Consider the following 15,175-nt stretch of genomic DNA (forward strand, 5'->3'; position numbering starts at 1 on the left):
AGAGGCCTTTTGGGCCATGTTTTGTTCTATTTTGAATCCTTTGCATTGCAATGCAAAGTGGTTTTTTCAAGGACAGGATAAAGGGCTGGCACCAGAATATGAGTTAATTGTGTCACTAAACACAGTGATTCAGTTGACACTTTTTATACAACAAGCTTTTGTTAGAGAAGGAAGTGTGCTGACTTACTGGCCCAAGCACCTTTGCAGACTGGCACTTTAAGCAGCATTTTAATAACCAAGAAGGAGGTTCCTGATAAACGCCTAATAAATGAGTCCTAGATATTTGTTCCTGGCAGTTATATAATAAAAGTAAATACATATTTTTCTTTTTTCAAAATTTACCATTGCTGCTTTAGCCTAGAGTGAATGAGTATTATACTAAACATTAAGGAATGACAGATTTGTCATTCAATCCAAAGGGAGGGGTGGAATTTGTAAGAAAATTTGGGGAGCAATATTCTGACTTTATTCCATCAAGTTCAAATCTGATTTCTTTAAAAAAAAAAAAGGTTCTCGTTGATATTTCAGAGAAGGAAACTGTGCATTAACCTCCTAGTGACCAGTAAAATCTTATTAGACCATAGGATAGAATTCAATTCTTAAAAATATATTTAAGACTTAAGCAGGAAATTCTCTAATTCCTATGTTATTGCTATAGGTATATTAAATATAACCAGTGTATTTTAATGCATGGTGCTTGCATTATTTTGTAGGATTTTTAGACAGCTGTCAAGAATTTAACCAGAATTTATATAAAGGAAGAAAAGGGAAGGAAAACCTGGTAGCTTTTTTTCTTCTTCTTTCTTTCTTTCTTTCTTTCTTTCTTTCTTTCTTTCTTTCTTTCTTTCTTTCTTTCTTTCTTTCTTTCTTTCTTTTTACAAATCTGGTAGGCCATGAATAGGGCATTACAGTAATGACAGATGATTTAACTTACTGTTAAAAATTGTCTAAAAGAGTTTGAATTGTGGCTCTAGATATATGAAGTGAAAACTTAAATTGTATGTAACCATAAAAGATGAAGATACTGTAACATATTACAAAGTTACGATAAGCTTCATGAAGAAACAAAGAAGGTAACTTAGAAAAAGCCAGCCTTTTCCAGTGGAAGTATGTTGGATTGCTCATAGCCAGTCCAAAAATAATTCAGGAGGATGGCTGCAAGGTTTGAAACCAGTGTATACCCAACATTTATTTACAACATTGGTCATTTGTTTGAGGGTTTTCTAGTGGGAGATAAGGCATTTCTTGGGCTTATTTTTAATTTGGGGGAATTTTGTTTTTATTTTATTTGACCTTTAAAATTTGATTGATAGTAACCATACACACAGTTCAAAAATTAAAAAACATAAAATCATAAAAGGACTGGGAAAAGTTTTAAGATCATCTTTACCCTATTTTATATCTGCCTTGTTCTTACCTCACAATAGGCAACCATTTTAATTAGTTTGTGGGTCTTTCCATAAGTTTATTATGTAAATACAAAATACATACTCCAGTATGCTCCAGTTTTAAACATAAATGAATATACATAATAGACTCATACCTACTGTTCTGAATACTGTTTTTTTCCACTTCATATAATATGGAGATTCTTTCATATTAATGCATACAGCTTTTTCATTCCTTTTTTGATAGGGGAGTCCAAGGTGCTCACCAAGATCTATAGGTTTCAAAAAAAATTTTTTTTAAGAAATTTGTGTAGCTTCCCCTCAGTTTCAGATTTGATACTAAACTATGTATTTTTGTATTTTCCTTTAATAAACCCAAGAATTAAGTTTGTCAATTGACTCTCCATCTGGGGCAATGTAGATAGATTTCAGTCTGTGCAACCTTTCTTTTTTTTTTTAACTGTAGTAAAATACACAAAAAATTAATCCTCTGCATTTTTAAGTGTACAGTTCAGTGGTATTAAATACATTCATAATAGTGTATTGCCATCACTACCATCCATCTCCATAACTCTTTTCATCTTGTAACTGGAACTCTATACTCCTTACACAATAACTCCTCATTCCCCACTCCTCCCTGCTTCTGGCAACCACCATTCTATTTTCTATCACTAGGATTTTGACACCTTAAGTATCTCATTTAAGTATTTGTCTTTTTTTGACTGGCTTTTTTCAATTAGTATGATGTCATCACGATTCATTCTTATCATAGCATATTGGAGAATTTCCTTTTTAAGAAGAATATTCCATTGTGGTGTGTGTATGTATGTATGTGTATCTCATGTTTTCCTTACCCATTCATCCATTGGTAGACACTTGGGTTGATTCGACATTTTAGCTATTGTGAGTAATGCTGCTATGAAGGTGTGTACTGATATCTTTTCAAGACCTTGCTTTCAGTTCTTTTGAGTATATACCGAGAAGTAGAATTACTGAATCTTATGGTCATTTTTTATTTTTTGAGGAACGACCACTGTGGTGTTTTCCGCTGTGATTATACCATTTACATTCCCACCATCAGTGAACAAGGTTCTAATTTCTCCACATCTTCACGAATACTTTGTGTTGTTTTTTTGTTGTTGTTGTTGTTGTTTCTGTTTTTGTTGATAGTAGCCATTTTAATAAGTAGGGGATGGGTCACATTGTAGTTTTGATTTGCATTTCCCTCATGATTCGTGATGTTGAGCATCTTTTTCACGTGCATTATTGGCCACTTGTATATCTCATTTGGAGAAATGTCTATTCAAACCCTTTGCACGTTTTTTGAACCAAGGTATTTGGGTTTTTTCTTTCTTTTTCTGCTGTTGTTGAATTCTCTATCTGCATTTCTGTGATGAGAAGCATTGATCAGAGCACAGATCCCTGATATTTTGAGGATAGGGTCCTTTTTGCCCACGGTGACCTTCTGCAAGCTGCTCCAGGAACACGGGCACAGCTGTCTACCACATGGCTAGGGGTGTGGGATGGGTAGCTGCTACTATGCTAAGAGCTGAAATTGACCAAAATTAACCACAGTGTGCTCTCCAAATCTTACCTCTGGAAGTCGCAAGCCTTCAGTAGACTCCAGAGTTCCAAAAACGTTGCATCAAGCAGATTCTGCCAATGCAGTTCTGGTCTAGGTGGATAGACAGTTTCCTGGTACTTACTACTCTGCTATTTTTCTAGAATCTTCTCTGTGCAATCCTTTGTTAAATGATTAGTGGAAAGTTTCACAGAAAACAGCTGGAGCAGACTGTTTAAAACTCCTTAGACTGCTGATTTTTAAACTGTTTTTGGTTAAACAACACATTCATTTCACAAATGAAATCTGATGTGGATTCCCAACATATAAAACAGATAGAAACAGCCCTGGCCTGACATTCCCACCCTCAGCATTACCCATCAGCCCCACTCCCACTCAGAAAAAGCCGTTGTTTGGGTGAAGTAAGGGTTACATGAACAGGTCAGCATTTCCCAAGATTAGTGCTAAGCAATGAATATTAATAATGATGAGTGAGGTCAGTAGATATTGAATATAAAAAAGTTCCATAATCAAATTACTTTTGGAAGCCCTGCATTAAAGTTAAACCTTTCCTTTTATTGCCAGTTTTAAAATAAATTCATGTGAATTTTAACTCCCCAAAGAGGAACATAATATAAACAACATGTGGCAAACTTACCTGAACATTATTTTTTTATAAGAAGTATCTTAAAGAACACTAGTTTGAGAAACTCATTCCTTTTATCTCCAACAGAAGTTGAGATAAAGAGAAATTGGAATGAAAAATAGAATTAAAATTCCTTATGTATAATACTCTCCCTTTTATACTGTATTACCTCCTAGGTTTGAGACTTAATCTGCAAAGTGTCATATATGTATGTATGTCATATATACATATGAAACATATATATGTATGTTACCTATATACCTATATATGCTACCTAATGAAAATTGGTTACTGGTTTTATTGCATATTGCACTCTCAGCAGTATGCGCAGTACTTACAGGAAAATAGAAATGTAATTTATGATCTCAGAGTATAAGGAAAATACAAACTAATTGGAATATAACACTTTTGCCCATCCACCAAATAACATTCAGCTATACTAGTTGTTGATGATAATGAGGAGGAACACAGACATGTCCCTCTCCGTTGACGTTTAAGTGTACTGATGATATACATTAAATATTAGGAAGCAGTACAAGAGAAGAATGGACGTGTGGTCACTTGAAACTAAAATTAATGTCAAGGACATTACTGGGGAAATTATTTAAATTTTATATTTTTTAGCATACAACTGCATAAGAAATTGAGTTGTTTTCTAAATTGTTCTTGAAATATATATACTACATTGTCTGGTACCTATACTGAAAATGACAAAAGTTTGAATTCCAAAGTTACCTTGTCAGCTTCCTAGGCCTTCACAAATTGAAGTATCATTTAAAATGAATTTTATTAAATTCCTTGGTATTGATGGCTCTGCATACTGACCATATGTTTTTCCCTCATCTTACTAAGTATTGCAGGAAATCTTCCAAAGATTAAAAAAAGAAAAGGGTACAAACTTGTGGAATCTCCATATTTGGGGATTTTTTCTTTGCCTTGTATTTGTTTATGTTAATTGGATAATCTCTGCTATTTAAACCCACACGGTTTTGAGATTTTATACTTTTTAATTACAGTTGATGGAAATACCTGGGCACAAGTGATTGCTTTATACCCAACTCTAGTAGAATGTATCACCTGCTCATCTGCAGAAGTCTGCTCTGCACTTAAAGAGGCACTAGTTCCTTTTAAGGATTTCATGCAACCACCAGCATCCAAAGTTCAGAATGGAGAATCTTGACCAGCTACAATAATTTTAAAGAAGAAAAATATCTAAAGAATATTTGATCCTCAGTGAGTCTTCTATGAGAAGGACATTTCTTACTACAAATAATTCTTGGCAGCTGTTGTTGGCCTCCTTTAAATTGTACTTACCTGAGTTCAGTAATTCATATTACAAATTAACATGTCAACAAAGGCTCCTGAATGAGTAGCAGTGGAAGCCTTTAGTAAGTTAAACTTAATACTAAACCATACCTGCTACTCATCTTCAATTGGTGATTTAAAAGTGAGCTTATGTACAGTTTGTGGTGTATGTGTTAACGATGTACTTTTTAAAAAGAAAGAAAAGATATTTCATTCAGTCAGATTTATTAGGCTGGTGTTTTTGCACCCTTTTTCAAGTACAAAGTTGTACTAAAATTTTATGCAAGATGGTACTGTAACATTCCATATTATCTATAACCAGCCTTTGTAAACAAAGGGAACTGATTGATAAACTTGTGTGTATAATAAATGGTACAGTTCTGTATAAAATAGTTGCATTTATTATTTAAATTTTTAAAATGTTGATAATGTTAAATGCTTGAAGCTATATTTATTATTAATACAAAATTGTTTGCTTACATTTTTACTTATAATTTGCCTTCTTAAGCGGCAGGTATGCTCACCATATGATCATGCAGTTATCTCAGTGCTTATTTTAAATGTATTTACTGGTGATTATTAAACATTTGACCAGAAAGGTCATGTGAACACAGCAGCAAATAGTTGATGATTTGCTGGTTTTGCAACTTTGAAGTATAGGTTATTAACTTAATACATTGGGATATATTGTAGCGCTCTGACTCCATCATACCTCATTTCTTTAAATATCTTTCCCAGCTTTCACATAAGTCTGTCTGTTTTTATATTTGCTGTCTGAATTTTAAAGACTTTTCATATTATATTTCTACTGATTTTTTTTCCTCACTAAAGCCTTTATCACTGGTCTTTGAATTATGACCCAGGCAAGATGATTCCAGATTTCCTAAATTTTGCCTGTGAAATTTTGTTCATTTCAGTGCTTCACTTTGTAATGTCTTCTCAAGAAGAAAAGTAACTCTGCTAACCCATAAATATAAAAAAATGTGTGTGTATTCTAAAACAATGGGAAGTGTATTTTTGGAGATAGTGAAGCATTTAGAAGTACAGTAAACTTTCTGTCATGGAGTAAATTGCTAATTTTGTTTCACTTTCCTATCCTAGTGAAGAAGAAAAATGCTCTTGAGTACATTAACTTGTTTCTTAAAAAACTAACCTAGCTCACTGTAATTTTTATTTAATGGCTTATAGCATTGTCATATTTTTCTTAAATTTTCATAAATGTGTGAAGATGCAAAGATGTTTAAAACAATGATTAAGAAATCATAATGATTTCAGTATTATGTTAGTGTGCTGGAAGGCCTTTGATTTTAATAGAGTTTATACATTTCAGCCTCTCCAGAATAATTATACAACTAGAAGAAGATACTAGAATTAAGTAATAGATGAAATATAATTTTGAGGGTACTGTGATTTGTGTAATTATTTGATTTGTACTATTATCTGTAAACATGATATAAGGTCTTTTTTGAAGGGATATCATTTTTATTTACATGAATTAATGAATTTCTATTTTATAATTTCACCTAAAATTAAGGTAAAATATGGCATTTCCTAGATTCTATCTTCAGCATTTTCCTTGAAGTTGTAAAAAAAAAAAATCATTCAAGCTGTGTATTCAGTTTATTTCCTATATTTGGATATGTTAAATTGGGGATTAGAAAAATACATATATCACTGATAGGAGTACCAAAACAGAATAATGAAGGTAGTGTGCCTGTTTAGTAATATGTTAAAATACTGCCATGAATTTCCATGAAGTGGAAATGTTTATTCTTGAGAAATAATAGATCAGTTCCAATCATAAAAATTATTCTCCAGGGAAAGTTAAACATGAGTCAAAGGTATACAGCGTACATTTATATAAATTGAGTAGCTTTAGCTAATATCATATTAGCTTTCAATAGGACCATTCCCTACAGATCAGAGCATAATTGTGTTAATACTGTATAATACGGTAAGAGTGCTAGTCTTAGTGACAAGCAAAGTGCGCTCCCCTCTTAGTGATATAGCTTGACAGGTTTTTCCTCCCAGAATATCTCCCACCACCCCCGGAGTCACTACCAGCAGTTTACTCCCTTGAGTCAAACATTCCTCTTGGAATTTTCTAAAATACCCTGATCCCTGGGGAGGTTAACTCCGTGCCTTTGTTTTGTTAGTATGAATTGGGTTCTCTAGTGACTAGGAGAACTGGGCTATGTAAGATTACTAGATCCTAGGAGATTAAAAAAGGAAGTTCTCAAGGCTAAGATTACTTACAGCATGACAGACACGATGACTAAGTCCTTGAAACATTAGTAATAGTGTTCTGTGAAATGCATATTATAAATACAATGTGTTATAAGCCTCACATGATCATTTTTTGTCATTGACAGTGCCTATCTTATATAGATTACCACACAAGCTATATATTGCAACATTGGATTATATATAGTCCTTTTCTGACTTTTTTCCATTTATAAAAGAAACAACCTGATTTTCAACTTGAATAGCTTACTTTTTTATTTTCCTATAATGCTACTACTGCCAAAAAGGAAAAAAAAAAAGTGATTTGTAGTGTCTCATTTAGTATTTCTTTATAACTAGTGTTAAAGTTTTGTTAGTTTTACTATATATGTTTGTGAGTAATATTTATTAGGAGGCTGTAGGAGTAAAAGGAAAATGCATAAAAGTCTGGCTTAGAGAAAACCACTTTTCATTTGCTTTCATTTTTAATTTTATTAACAGCTATATATATATATATATATATTTTTTTTTTTTTTTAAGTTTTTATTTTTAGAGTGAGAGCATGTGAAGGGTGGTTGGGGAGTGGGAAGGGGCAGAGGCAGGAAAAGAGAATCTTAAGCAGGTTCCATGTCCAGCAAGGAGCCTGACTCAGGGCTCAATCTCATGACCCTGAGATCATGACCCAAGCTGAAATCAAGAGACACTTGATTTGAATTTCCACGACTGAGCTACGCAGGCACCCCAGCTATGTTGCTTATTGCCTGTTTTTCCGCTGTATAAGTATTAATTCAACTCTTGCTGTATTCTTAAGTTAGACTTAGCACCAGAAGGAAGAGATGAACAATTTACACGTATATTTATTCTGAAGAATAACATTTAAATTAACAAGCCAATAACAAGGTTGTCTTTTCTTACTGTAACCTTATTTTACTTGTTATAGTTTGGTACCACTAGTCTCAGGTAACCATAAAGCCAAAGGGTCAGCTGAGAAACTGAGGGTATGGGGTGCCTGCCTGGCTGGCGCAGTCAGTAGAGCATGTGACTCTTGATCTCGGGGCTGATTTCAAGCCACATGTTAGGTGTAGAGATTACTTTAAAAAAAAAAAAGAATAAAACAGTGTAGTACAGAAAACCACTCAAAAAGTATTAATGAGGTCTTTTTTTTTTTTTAAGATTTTATTTATTTATTCGTGAGAGACAGGCAGTGACATAGGCAGAGGGAGAAGCAGTCTCCTTGCAGGGAGCCTGATGGAGGACTCGATCCCAGGACCCCAAGGCAGACACTCAACCACTGAGCCACTCAGGTGCCCCAAGGTTGTCTTTATTACACTCATGTTACTGAGAAAGTTTATTAAATAATGATCCAATATAATACAGTCTTTCCAAATGTAGAATAATTCAGATGGGCAGCCAAATCCTCAGGAGACCGCTATAGGTGAAGTCTGTGTCCTCAGGAAGAGTACTTTCTTCCAGGCACCCACCTACCTGTGATTGCTATATAATTTAATATTGGAGATTTAGAAGCCACAGAATTAATGTCCAGGCCAAGAATATTGTGAATTACTGTTTTGTTTTGCTCTTTTAAATCAAAAACCACCACAATGTGAACAAAAATAGTCTCATGAAAGAATTGCCAGCAGCCTAACGTGTCCTTCAGATTTCTACAGACTAGGTTCGGCCTCATGACAGATATGCTGATCTTGTATTAACTACCACATTTTACCATGCTAGTATGTTAGAATGGATTTGGGCTTTTTAAATTACTATTAATCATAGTAGGCGTTTATCACATGGTGTGTTACTGGCTTTTGTTTTATGGGAAAACAGTTTTTAATACTGGAAAATCAACTGAATTAAATTTTTTGTATCTGGCAAGTAGAGTAGTGCTTTCAATTTGAAAAGTTTTTATAGACTGAGAAGGTTATAATGTCCTTGTACCTTGATTTATTTAAAAACTCAGAGCCGTTTGGTAAATACCAATTTCTTGTAAATCTAGTAATTAACTTTGAATGCAGTAGCAGTATTAGCTCTAAGGATTTTTTATTTATCCATTTAGAGAGAGAGAGAGAGAGCACGTACGTGCAAGTGGTGGTGTGGGGGGGAAGGAGAGAGAATCTCAAGGAGGCTCTTTGCTCAGGGTGGAGCCTGCATGGGGTTCGACCCCACAACCTCGAGACCACAACCAGAACTGAAGTCAAGACTAAGTTGCCTAACCCACTGAGCCACGCAGATACCCATGCTGGCTGTCTTTATAGGAGCTCACAATAAGTCCTCTTGTGAATATAAACACTTAGAAATCTTGACTTGTGAGGCAGTGAGGAGCAGAGGCTCTCCCTCTTCTCTAGGCATGTGTAAGGGGAGACTGGCTGGCTGGATCAGCCGGTAGAGCATGCAACTGTTGATCTTGGGGTCTTGGTTAGTTTAAGCCCCATGTTGGGCATAGGGCACTGAGTTTACTTAAAGATAAAAAACAGTAACAAAACCCCACTAACCCATGTGAAAGTTTCAAAGCCTCTATTATTATCTCTAAAGCAAAGATGACAAATGAGTTACTAATTCTTTGGAGAAAAATAACGCATGGTGTGAATTTAGATTTGATTTCATGATGATGTTAACTATTCAAGTTGTTTGATAAATATATTACTCCACCTTGAGTACTTTGACTATATATTTTTTCTCCTTTTCTCTCCTGCATTTCTTTTTCACCTTCTCTCCTTTAAAAAAAAAAATCTGTTTACCTTAATCGTCTTATTTTATACTTTCCCCTAGTTTTTCTCATTTTCATTCCTCTTTTATTTTTCTGCCTCTTCTGTTCCAGTTCTTCCTTTAATTTCACCTATGCTTTGTTCAAAAGCAGAGCGATTATTGGTAGGATCACTGCCAACTGCCTTTTTATTAAATGAGATTCTGGAAATACCTTCTGCATTGGCCACTGTTGCTTTTTTTGCAAAGGTGAAGTCCCCCTGCCATTTCAAAATAGCCGAACAAGTTCAAGTAATGACTGTAGCTTCTACTATCTTTCTGAAACCACAGGATTCAGTAGCCAAGGATGCTCACAAATGGGCTTGCTATAAATACGATGAATTCAGCAGCTAAACTTGGAACAATCATGTCTTTTCTGTTATATGGATAGAGATTTATACCACTTTTCTGAAAGAGAGTCTTTAAAATCTGTTTAAATGAGATTTTAAAAATTTTATCTTTTTTGGAGGGGGCTTTTTCTTTGTTCTTGAAGGCAAATACTTTGAACTGTTAGCTTTATGTTATGTAAGTATTATTGATTTACAATATACTGCCTACTTTCAGAAAGATTTGAGCCAGCATGTTGCCCAAATATTTCTGCTGTTTCTAATTTTCTGTTGCAAAACAGTATTCCTTGGAGAAGAGCTAGTGTTACCATACTCATCTCTGGTCTTTCTAGAGTGTATTTGGTATCCCTGTGCCTAGTATTACAGTGACACAGAGGTCAGTTAAAATGTTCATAATCACACTGTAAGATTCAAGCTAGCCCCTTGGATAAGAAAAAAATTTACCTTTGAATTCTGAGGCCATTTTCAGTTGCTGCAAATGTAGTTACATTAAGTTTTATTTTGAAATAACATTCAATAAGGAGTGCAACCAGGGAAGATCTGCTAAACTGAGCCATTATTTGGGTAACTACTGCAGTATAATAACAACTCCTCCTTTCTATGAAGTTTTACTAGATGGGAGAAAAATTCCAAAGCTATAATATTGCACTCTTACTTACTCTTTTTATCTAGAAAAATAAAATAGAATATTAGGCTTCAGACCCAACTGTGCAAATTGCATTTGCTTTCCAGTTTTTACTACCTCTGTGTCATGATTTTAACACATAACATACAAGTCCTGTCTCTTAGGCAGTTACCATATGGTGTTTATGTCAGATTGGATATATTTATCTAATTTTGTGAGATTCTTTTTTAGCTCCCAACACAGTTCTTGAAAGTAATACCGCTGTTGTTATACTTTCTCCTTACAATTTTTATGTTGTTGAGATGTATCAGTTATATATTATAATCATGAAAGTCTCTTGGCCTCAAACCCAAGTTTTCTCTGTGGCCCAGGATAGATTTTTCACAGAAACTGCATGGTTATGGCTGTGATTACATAGATTTTTAATTTGCTTTACAGCTACTACTCAGCACAATTCTAAGTTTTTAATTATTTTCCAGCACTGTTTTCTCATTGTACCTTAAAATTATAACTACTTTGACAATTTACTTTCAGATCGATAAATGATTCATTTTCCTCTTCAACACACTTTGTGTTTGCTTTCTCATCCCCACTAGGTTCAACACATTAGAGACACTCCACGTAATTGGCTCTGGATAAAGACTCCATGCATAATGATTCAGATATGTTTAGGATGGCTTATATATACATAGTCAATTTGGAAAAACTTTCTAAAAATAGAATAATGGAGATGTGTTTTGAGAGCTTTGTTGAAACTGTCAATATGTAAAATAAAAATTAAAAGAATATATAGTCAGAACATTAGGAAGTGTTTCTCAGCTGTTTGTAAAGAAAGTAGATTTAGAACTTTGTGTAAAAATTCTAGGTCAAGTAAAAAACAATCCTCATGTGGATGAGACCCTTTAATCATTTATTTTGTATTATAATAATTCCTATTTATTTTTAATTTAGTAAGGCTAATATTGAGATGACCTATCTATAGCAATGTCATACAACCACTCTGCTTCTCAAAGAAAAAGTTTGTTTTAAAATTTCATTTTTTTTAAAATTTTTATTTATTTATGATAGTCACAGAGAGAGAGAGAGAGAGAGAGAGAGAGAGAGAGGCAGAGACACAGGCAGAGGGAGAAGCAGGCTCCATGCACCGGGAGCCCGACGTGGGACTCGATCCCGGGTCTCCAGGATCGTGCCCTGGGCCAAAGGCAGGCGCTAAACCGCTGCGCCACCCAGGGATCCCCCTAAAATTTCATTTTCGAGAACCTGAGTTGTGTAGTAAGTGTATGGTACTGAAAAGTCTTTGTAGTGTTTATTATAGCAATTAGGTATAGTTATAATAAATTTTCTAATTTCTCACTTTAATCATTTCTGGAGTACCTGGTATGTCAGTCAGGGCTTTACCTATATCATTCCTTTTAATCCTCACAGCAGGCCTACAAAGAAAGTTTTATGCATTATACTCATTTTACAGAGGAACAAGTCCAGGTTTAAAGGCTGAAGTGACTCTCCTAGAGTCACACAGTTAGAAGCTGTGCATTAGCATGTCTTGCTTCGAAAGCTGTTTCTTTCCACGACATGCCAGCTTCACATCTTAAAAAATGTTCTCCATTACAATTCAAGAGTTACTAAAATAAATCTAAACTACTTTTTAGACAATTATTTTTATGCACAGGCATTGGGACATAACAAAGAACTTCAAATACTGTGAAAAAAGATTTGTCTAAAGGCTGTGACCACTAGAGCTGCGTTGTTTTTTTATTATTGGTCCAGGATGGTATCTTACTGATTTGCAGTTTGTTATATGAGAGGTTATATTGTAAGCAGTAGCATAGCGATGAAGAGCCCAGAGTCTGGGATCAGATTTCCTCAGTTCAAATCCCAGCTGTGTGACCTGAGGCGAGTATATTAATGTATTTTGGTTTTCTCATCTGTCAATTGGACTTAACAGTAGAGTTTAACTGGTAAGAGTTATTAGGATTCAAAAAGTTGTGTTAAAAAGCACTGCCCGTCACCTAGATTGGTGTTGCATAAATAAAATAGTTTTGATACACAATATCCAAGAAATGAGCAGAAAACCTAGGCCTTCTCACACACACCCCTTTTTTTTTTTTGCCTTTTATTGGACAACCACTGTGTATTAATTAAAAACTACTGTGTGCTCATAACTGTCCTTTCTGTATGTCAGAGTCACTGGAAGCTCTTAGGTGCTTATAGTTACTTGAGGAAACCACATACATAAAATAATACAAGACTGTATATAAAGTATTCGTGTCCTTGATATTTTAGTTCCTATTTGTTAGCCATTCAGTTAGGCTGTGTCCTCTTGGAATTTAGTTTTGAGGGAAATACAGATTTTTAACAAGTGTGCAAAGTACTGTGAAAGACCAGTGCAGAGATCTCTGGGATCACAAAGTAGGGAACCTTGGCTTAGTCTGTGGCTTAGGGTATTCTTGCTGTTAGTATTCAGGAGGAAAACCAGTTTTTAAAAAATGAAAAGGCTTGGGATCCCTGGGTGGCGCAGTGGTTTGGCGCCTGCCTTTGGCCCGGGGCGCGATCCTGGAGAGCCGGGATCGAATCCCACGTCGGGCTCCCGGTGCATGGACCTGCTTCTCCCTCTGCCTGTGTCTCTGCCTCTCTCTGTGACTATCATAAATAAATAAAAATCAAAAAAAAAAATGAAAAGGCTTGATGACAGAGATAGGATTTTCAATGGGCCTTGATGGGTAGGTAGATTTTTGCATGGGTCCAAGAGATACTGGGGGCTATTTCAGGTAAAAACAGTATAAGCAGAGCATACTGTGAAACATGAGGTACATTTCAGTGTGTTGTGTGAAACAAGGTTGAGGGACTGAGGCCCCTTGGTGAAATTCTTTGAGAGCTAAGTGGACTAGATTTCAGGTGGCAGGAGCTTGGAGTGATTATTTTGGGGGGTAAATCATGAAACGAAAGAAGATAATTGCAGTTACAGGTGGATGGAGTTGAGGGAGTTTAGAGCAGGGAAAGCTCAGATGTAAGCTGTTGCAGTTTTCCTGCAGTGTGGTCATGTTGAACGGCTGATAAGCTGAGGGCCGTCACGCTGAGCAAAGATAAGAGTGTCTGAGGCTGGAGCGGAGATGGCTGATAAGAGCTGTGTCTGGGTGAGGAGTACCTTGGTGTCGGCGCTGTCGGCAGCAGTTGGATTGTGGAAAGGAACTGGGTGCAGCTGAGGTAGGTAGTGACTACGTTGGAAACTGTATTCTAATGTGTCCATGCTGTTGACCAGACCGCTGAAAACCTGTATATTGTGACAGATGCCATGTGCTATGAGTGCAGGGTCACGTGGCCCCGCGCGCCAAGTGGAGGCTGATGCCAGGCACCCCCGTCACTGCAGGGCCAGGTGGGCCGACTCCGAGCCGCGCGGTTGGTCCCGTGTCTGCAGGCTTTCTGGTGAGCAGCACTGCGACGCACAAATTCCCGCTTTTGTCAGGGACAGGGTTTCACTGCAAGTGTGTTCTGTGCATGCACAAAAACAAACACCTAAAAAACACAAACGCACGCACAAAATAAATCCATAAAGTGGATTGATTGGAGGGATTTCACAGGGACATCCCAAGCTACCTTTCAGCAGTTGCCTTAAAGCGCTTACAACAAGCCTTGGGCAGTCAGCTGTGTTTTTATTTTCTGAATTTGCACCATCTCACACGAATGTTCACTTACTTCGAATCGTGTCAGGCGGGGTTTGTGGTAATTTGAAAACAACTTCTTCGTGAAACTGTGTACAGAACAGCAACGAAAGGACGGTGTCCAGTCAGTCACTTGGCAGTTTTATCAGGATCCTACCGAGGCTTCAAGCGGTAGAGACGCTCTTGCTCCTCCCGCGAGGAAGCCCACGGGAGCGGCCCCCGCGCCGCCTTCCCGCCCGGGCGTCGGGCCGCCGCGCGCTGCCCCGCGGAGCCGACTGCGCACGCGCGCCCCGCCCCGCCCCCCGCCCCCGCCCCCGCCCCGCGGGCCCCGCTGCAGGGCCGCCGGCCGAGGCCGAGTCCCGAACAGTTCCTAAGTCACAAGCACGGGCACGTTACTGGTTTCCCTGAGCCTCTCGTTTACCCGGACGCTCTGCGTCACGCCGGGCCGATCTCGCTTCGCCTCCGCGAGGCGCGAAGTCACCTGCCTGCCCCAGCGGCCCCGGGAGTCTGCGCCGCAGGCCGGGCCGCGCCTCCCCGCCGGCTTCCCCCGCAGGAAGGACCGTGGGCTCGGGGGCAGGCGCGGGGCGCGGAGGCGCCGGAAGCTCCGAGCCGGGGCCGCAGCGCGACGTGTCCACTTCGACGGCGCGGAGGGCCGCCATTTTCCTTGCGGGCAGACGCC

General features: G+C 37.3%; 1 protein-coding gene across 4 annotated transcripts in view; it reads left to right on the forward strand.

The window, feature by feature from the left end:
• The window catches only part of MON2 (MON2 homolog, regulator of endosome-to-Golgi trafficking), a 105,766-nt gene extending 100,476 nt beyond the window's left edge, over positions 1 to 5,290 (forward strand). For 3 of the 4 annotated variants that reach the window (XM_055327932.1, XM_055327933.1, XM_055327934.1), the window contains one exon: positions 4,612 to 5,290. In XM_055327932.1, coding sequence (XP_055183907.1) covers positions 4,612 to 4,775 — 164 coding nt within the window. In that variant the 3' untranslated portion in view covers positions 4,776 to 5,290. The remainder of the gene's footprint in view (positions 1 to 4,611) is intronic. The other variant, XR_008664797.1, reaches the window with a different exon arrangement.
• Positions 5,291 to 15,175: the final 9,885 nt, after the last annotated feature.

This window comes from Nyctereutes procyonoides, unplaced genomic scaffold (genome assembly GCF_905146905.1).
Source record: "Nyctereutes procyonoides isolate TBG_1078 unplaced genomic scaffold, NYPRO_anot_genome, whole genome shotgun sequence".
NCBI classification, from domain to species: domain Eukaryota; kingdom Metazoa; phylum Chordata; class Mammalia; order Carnivora; family Canidae; genus Nyctereutes; species Nyctereutes procyonoides.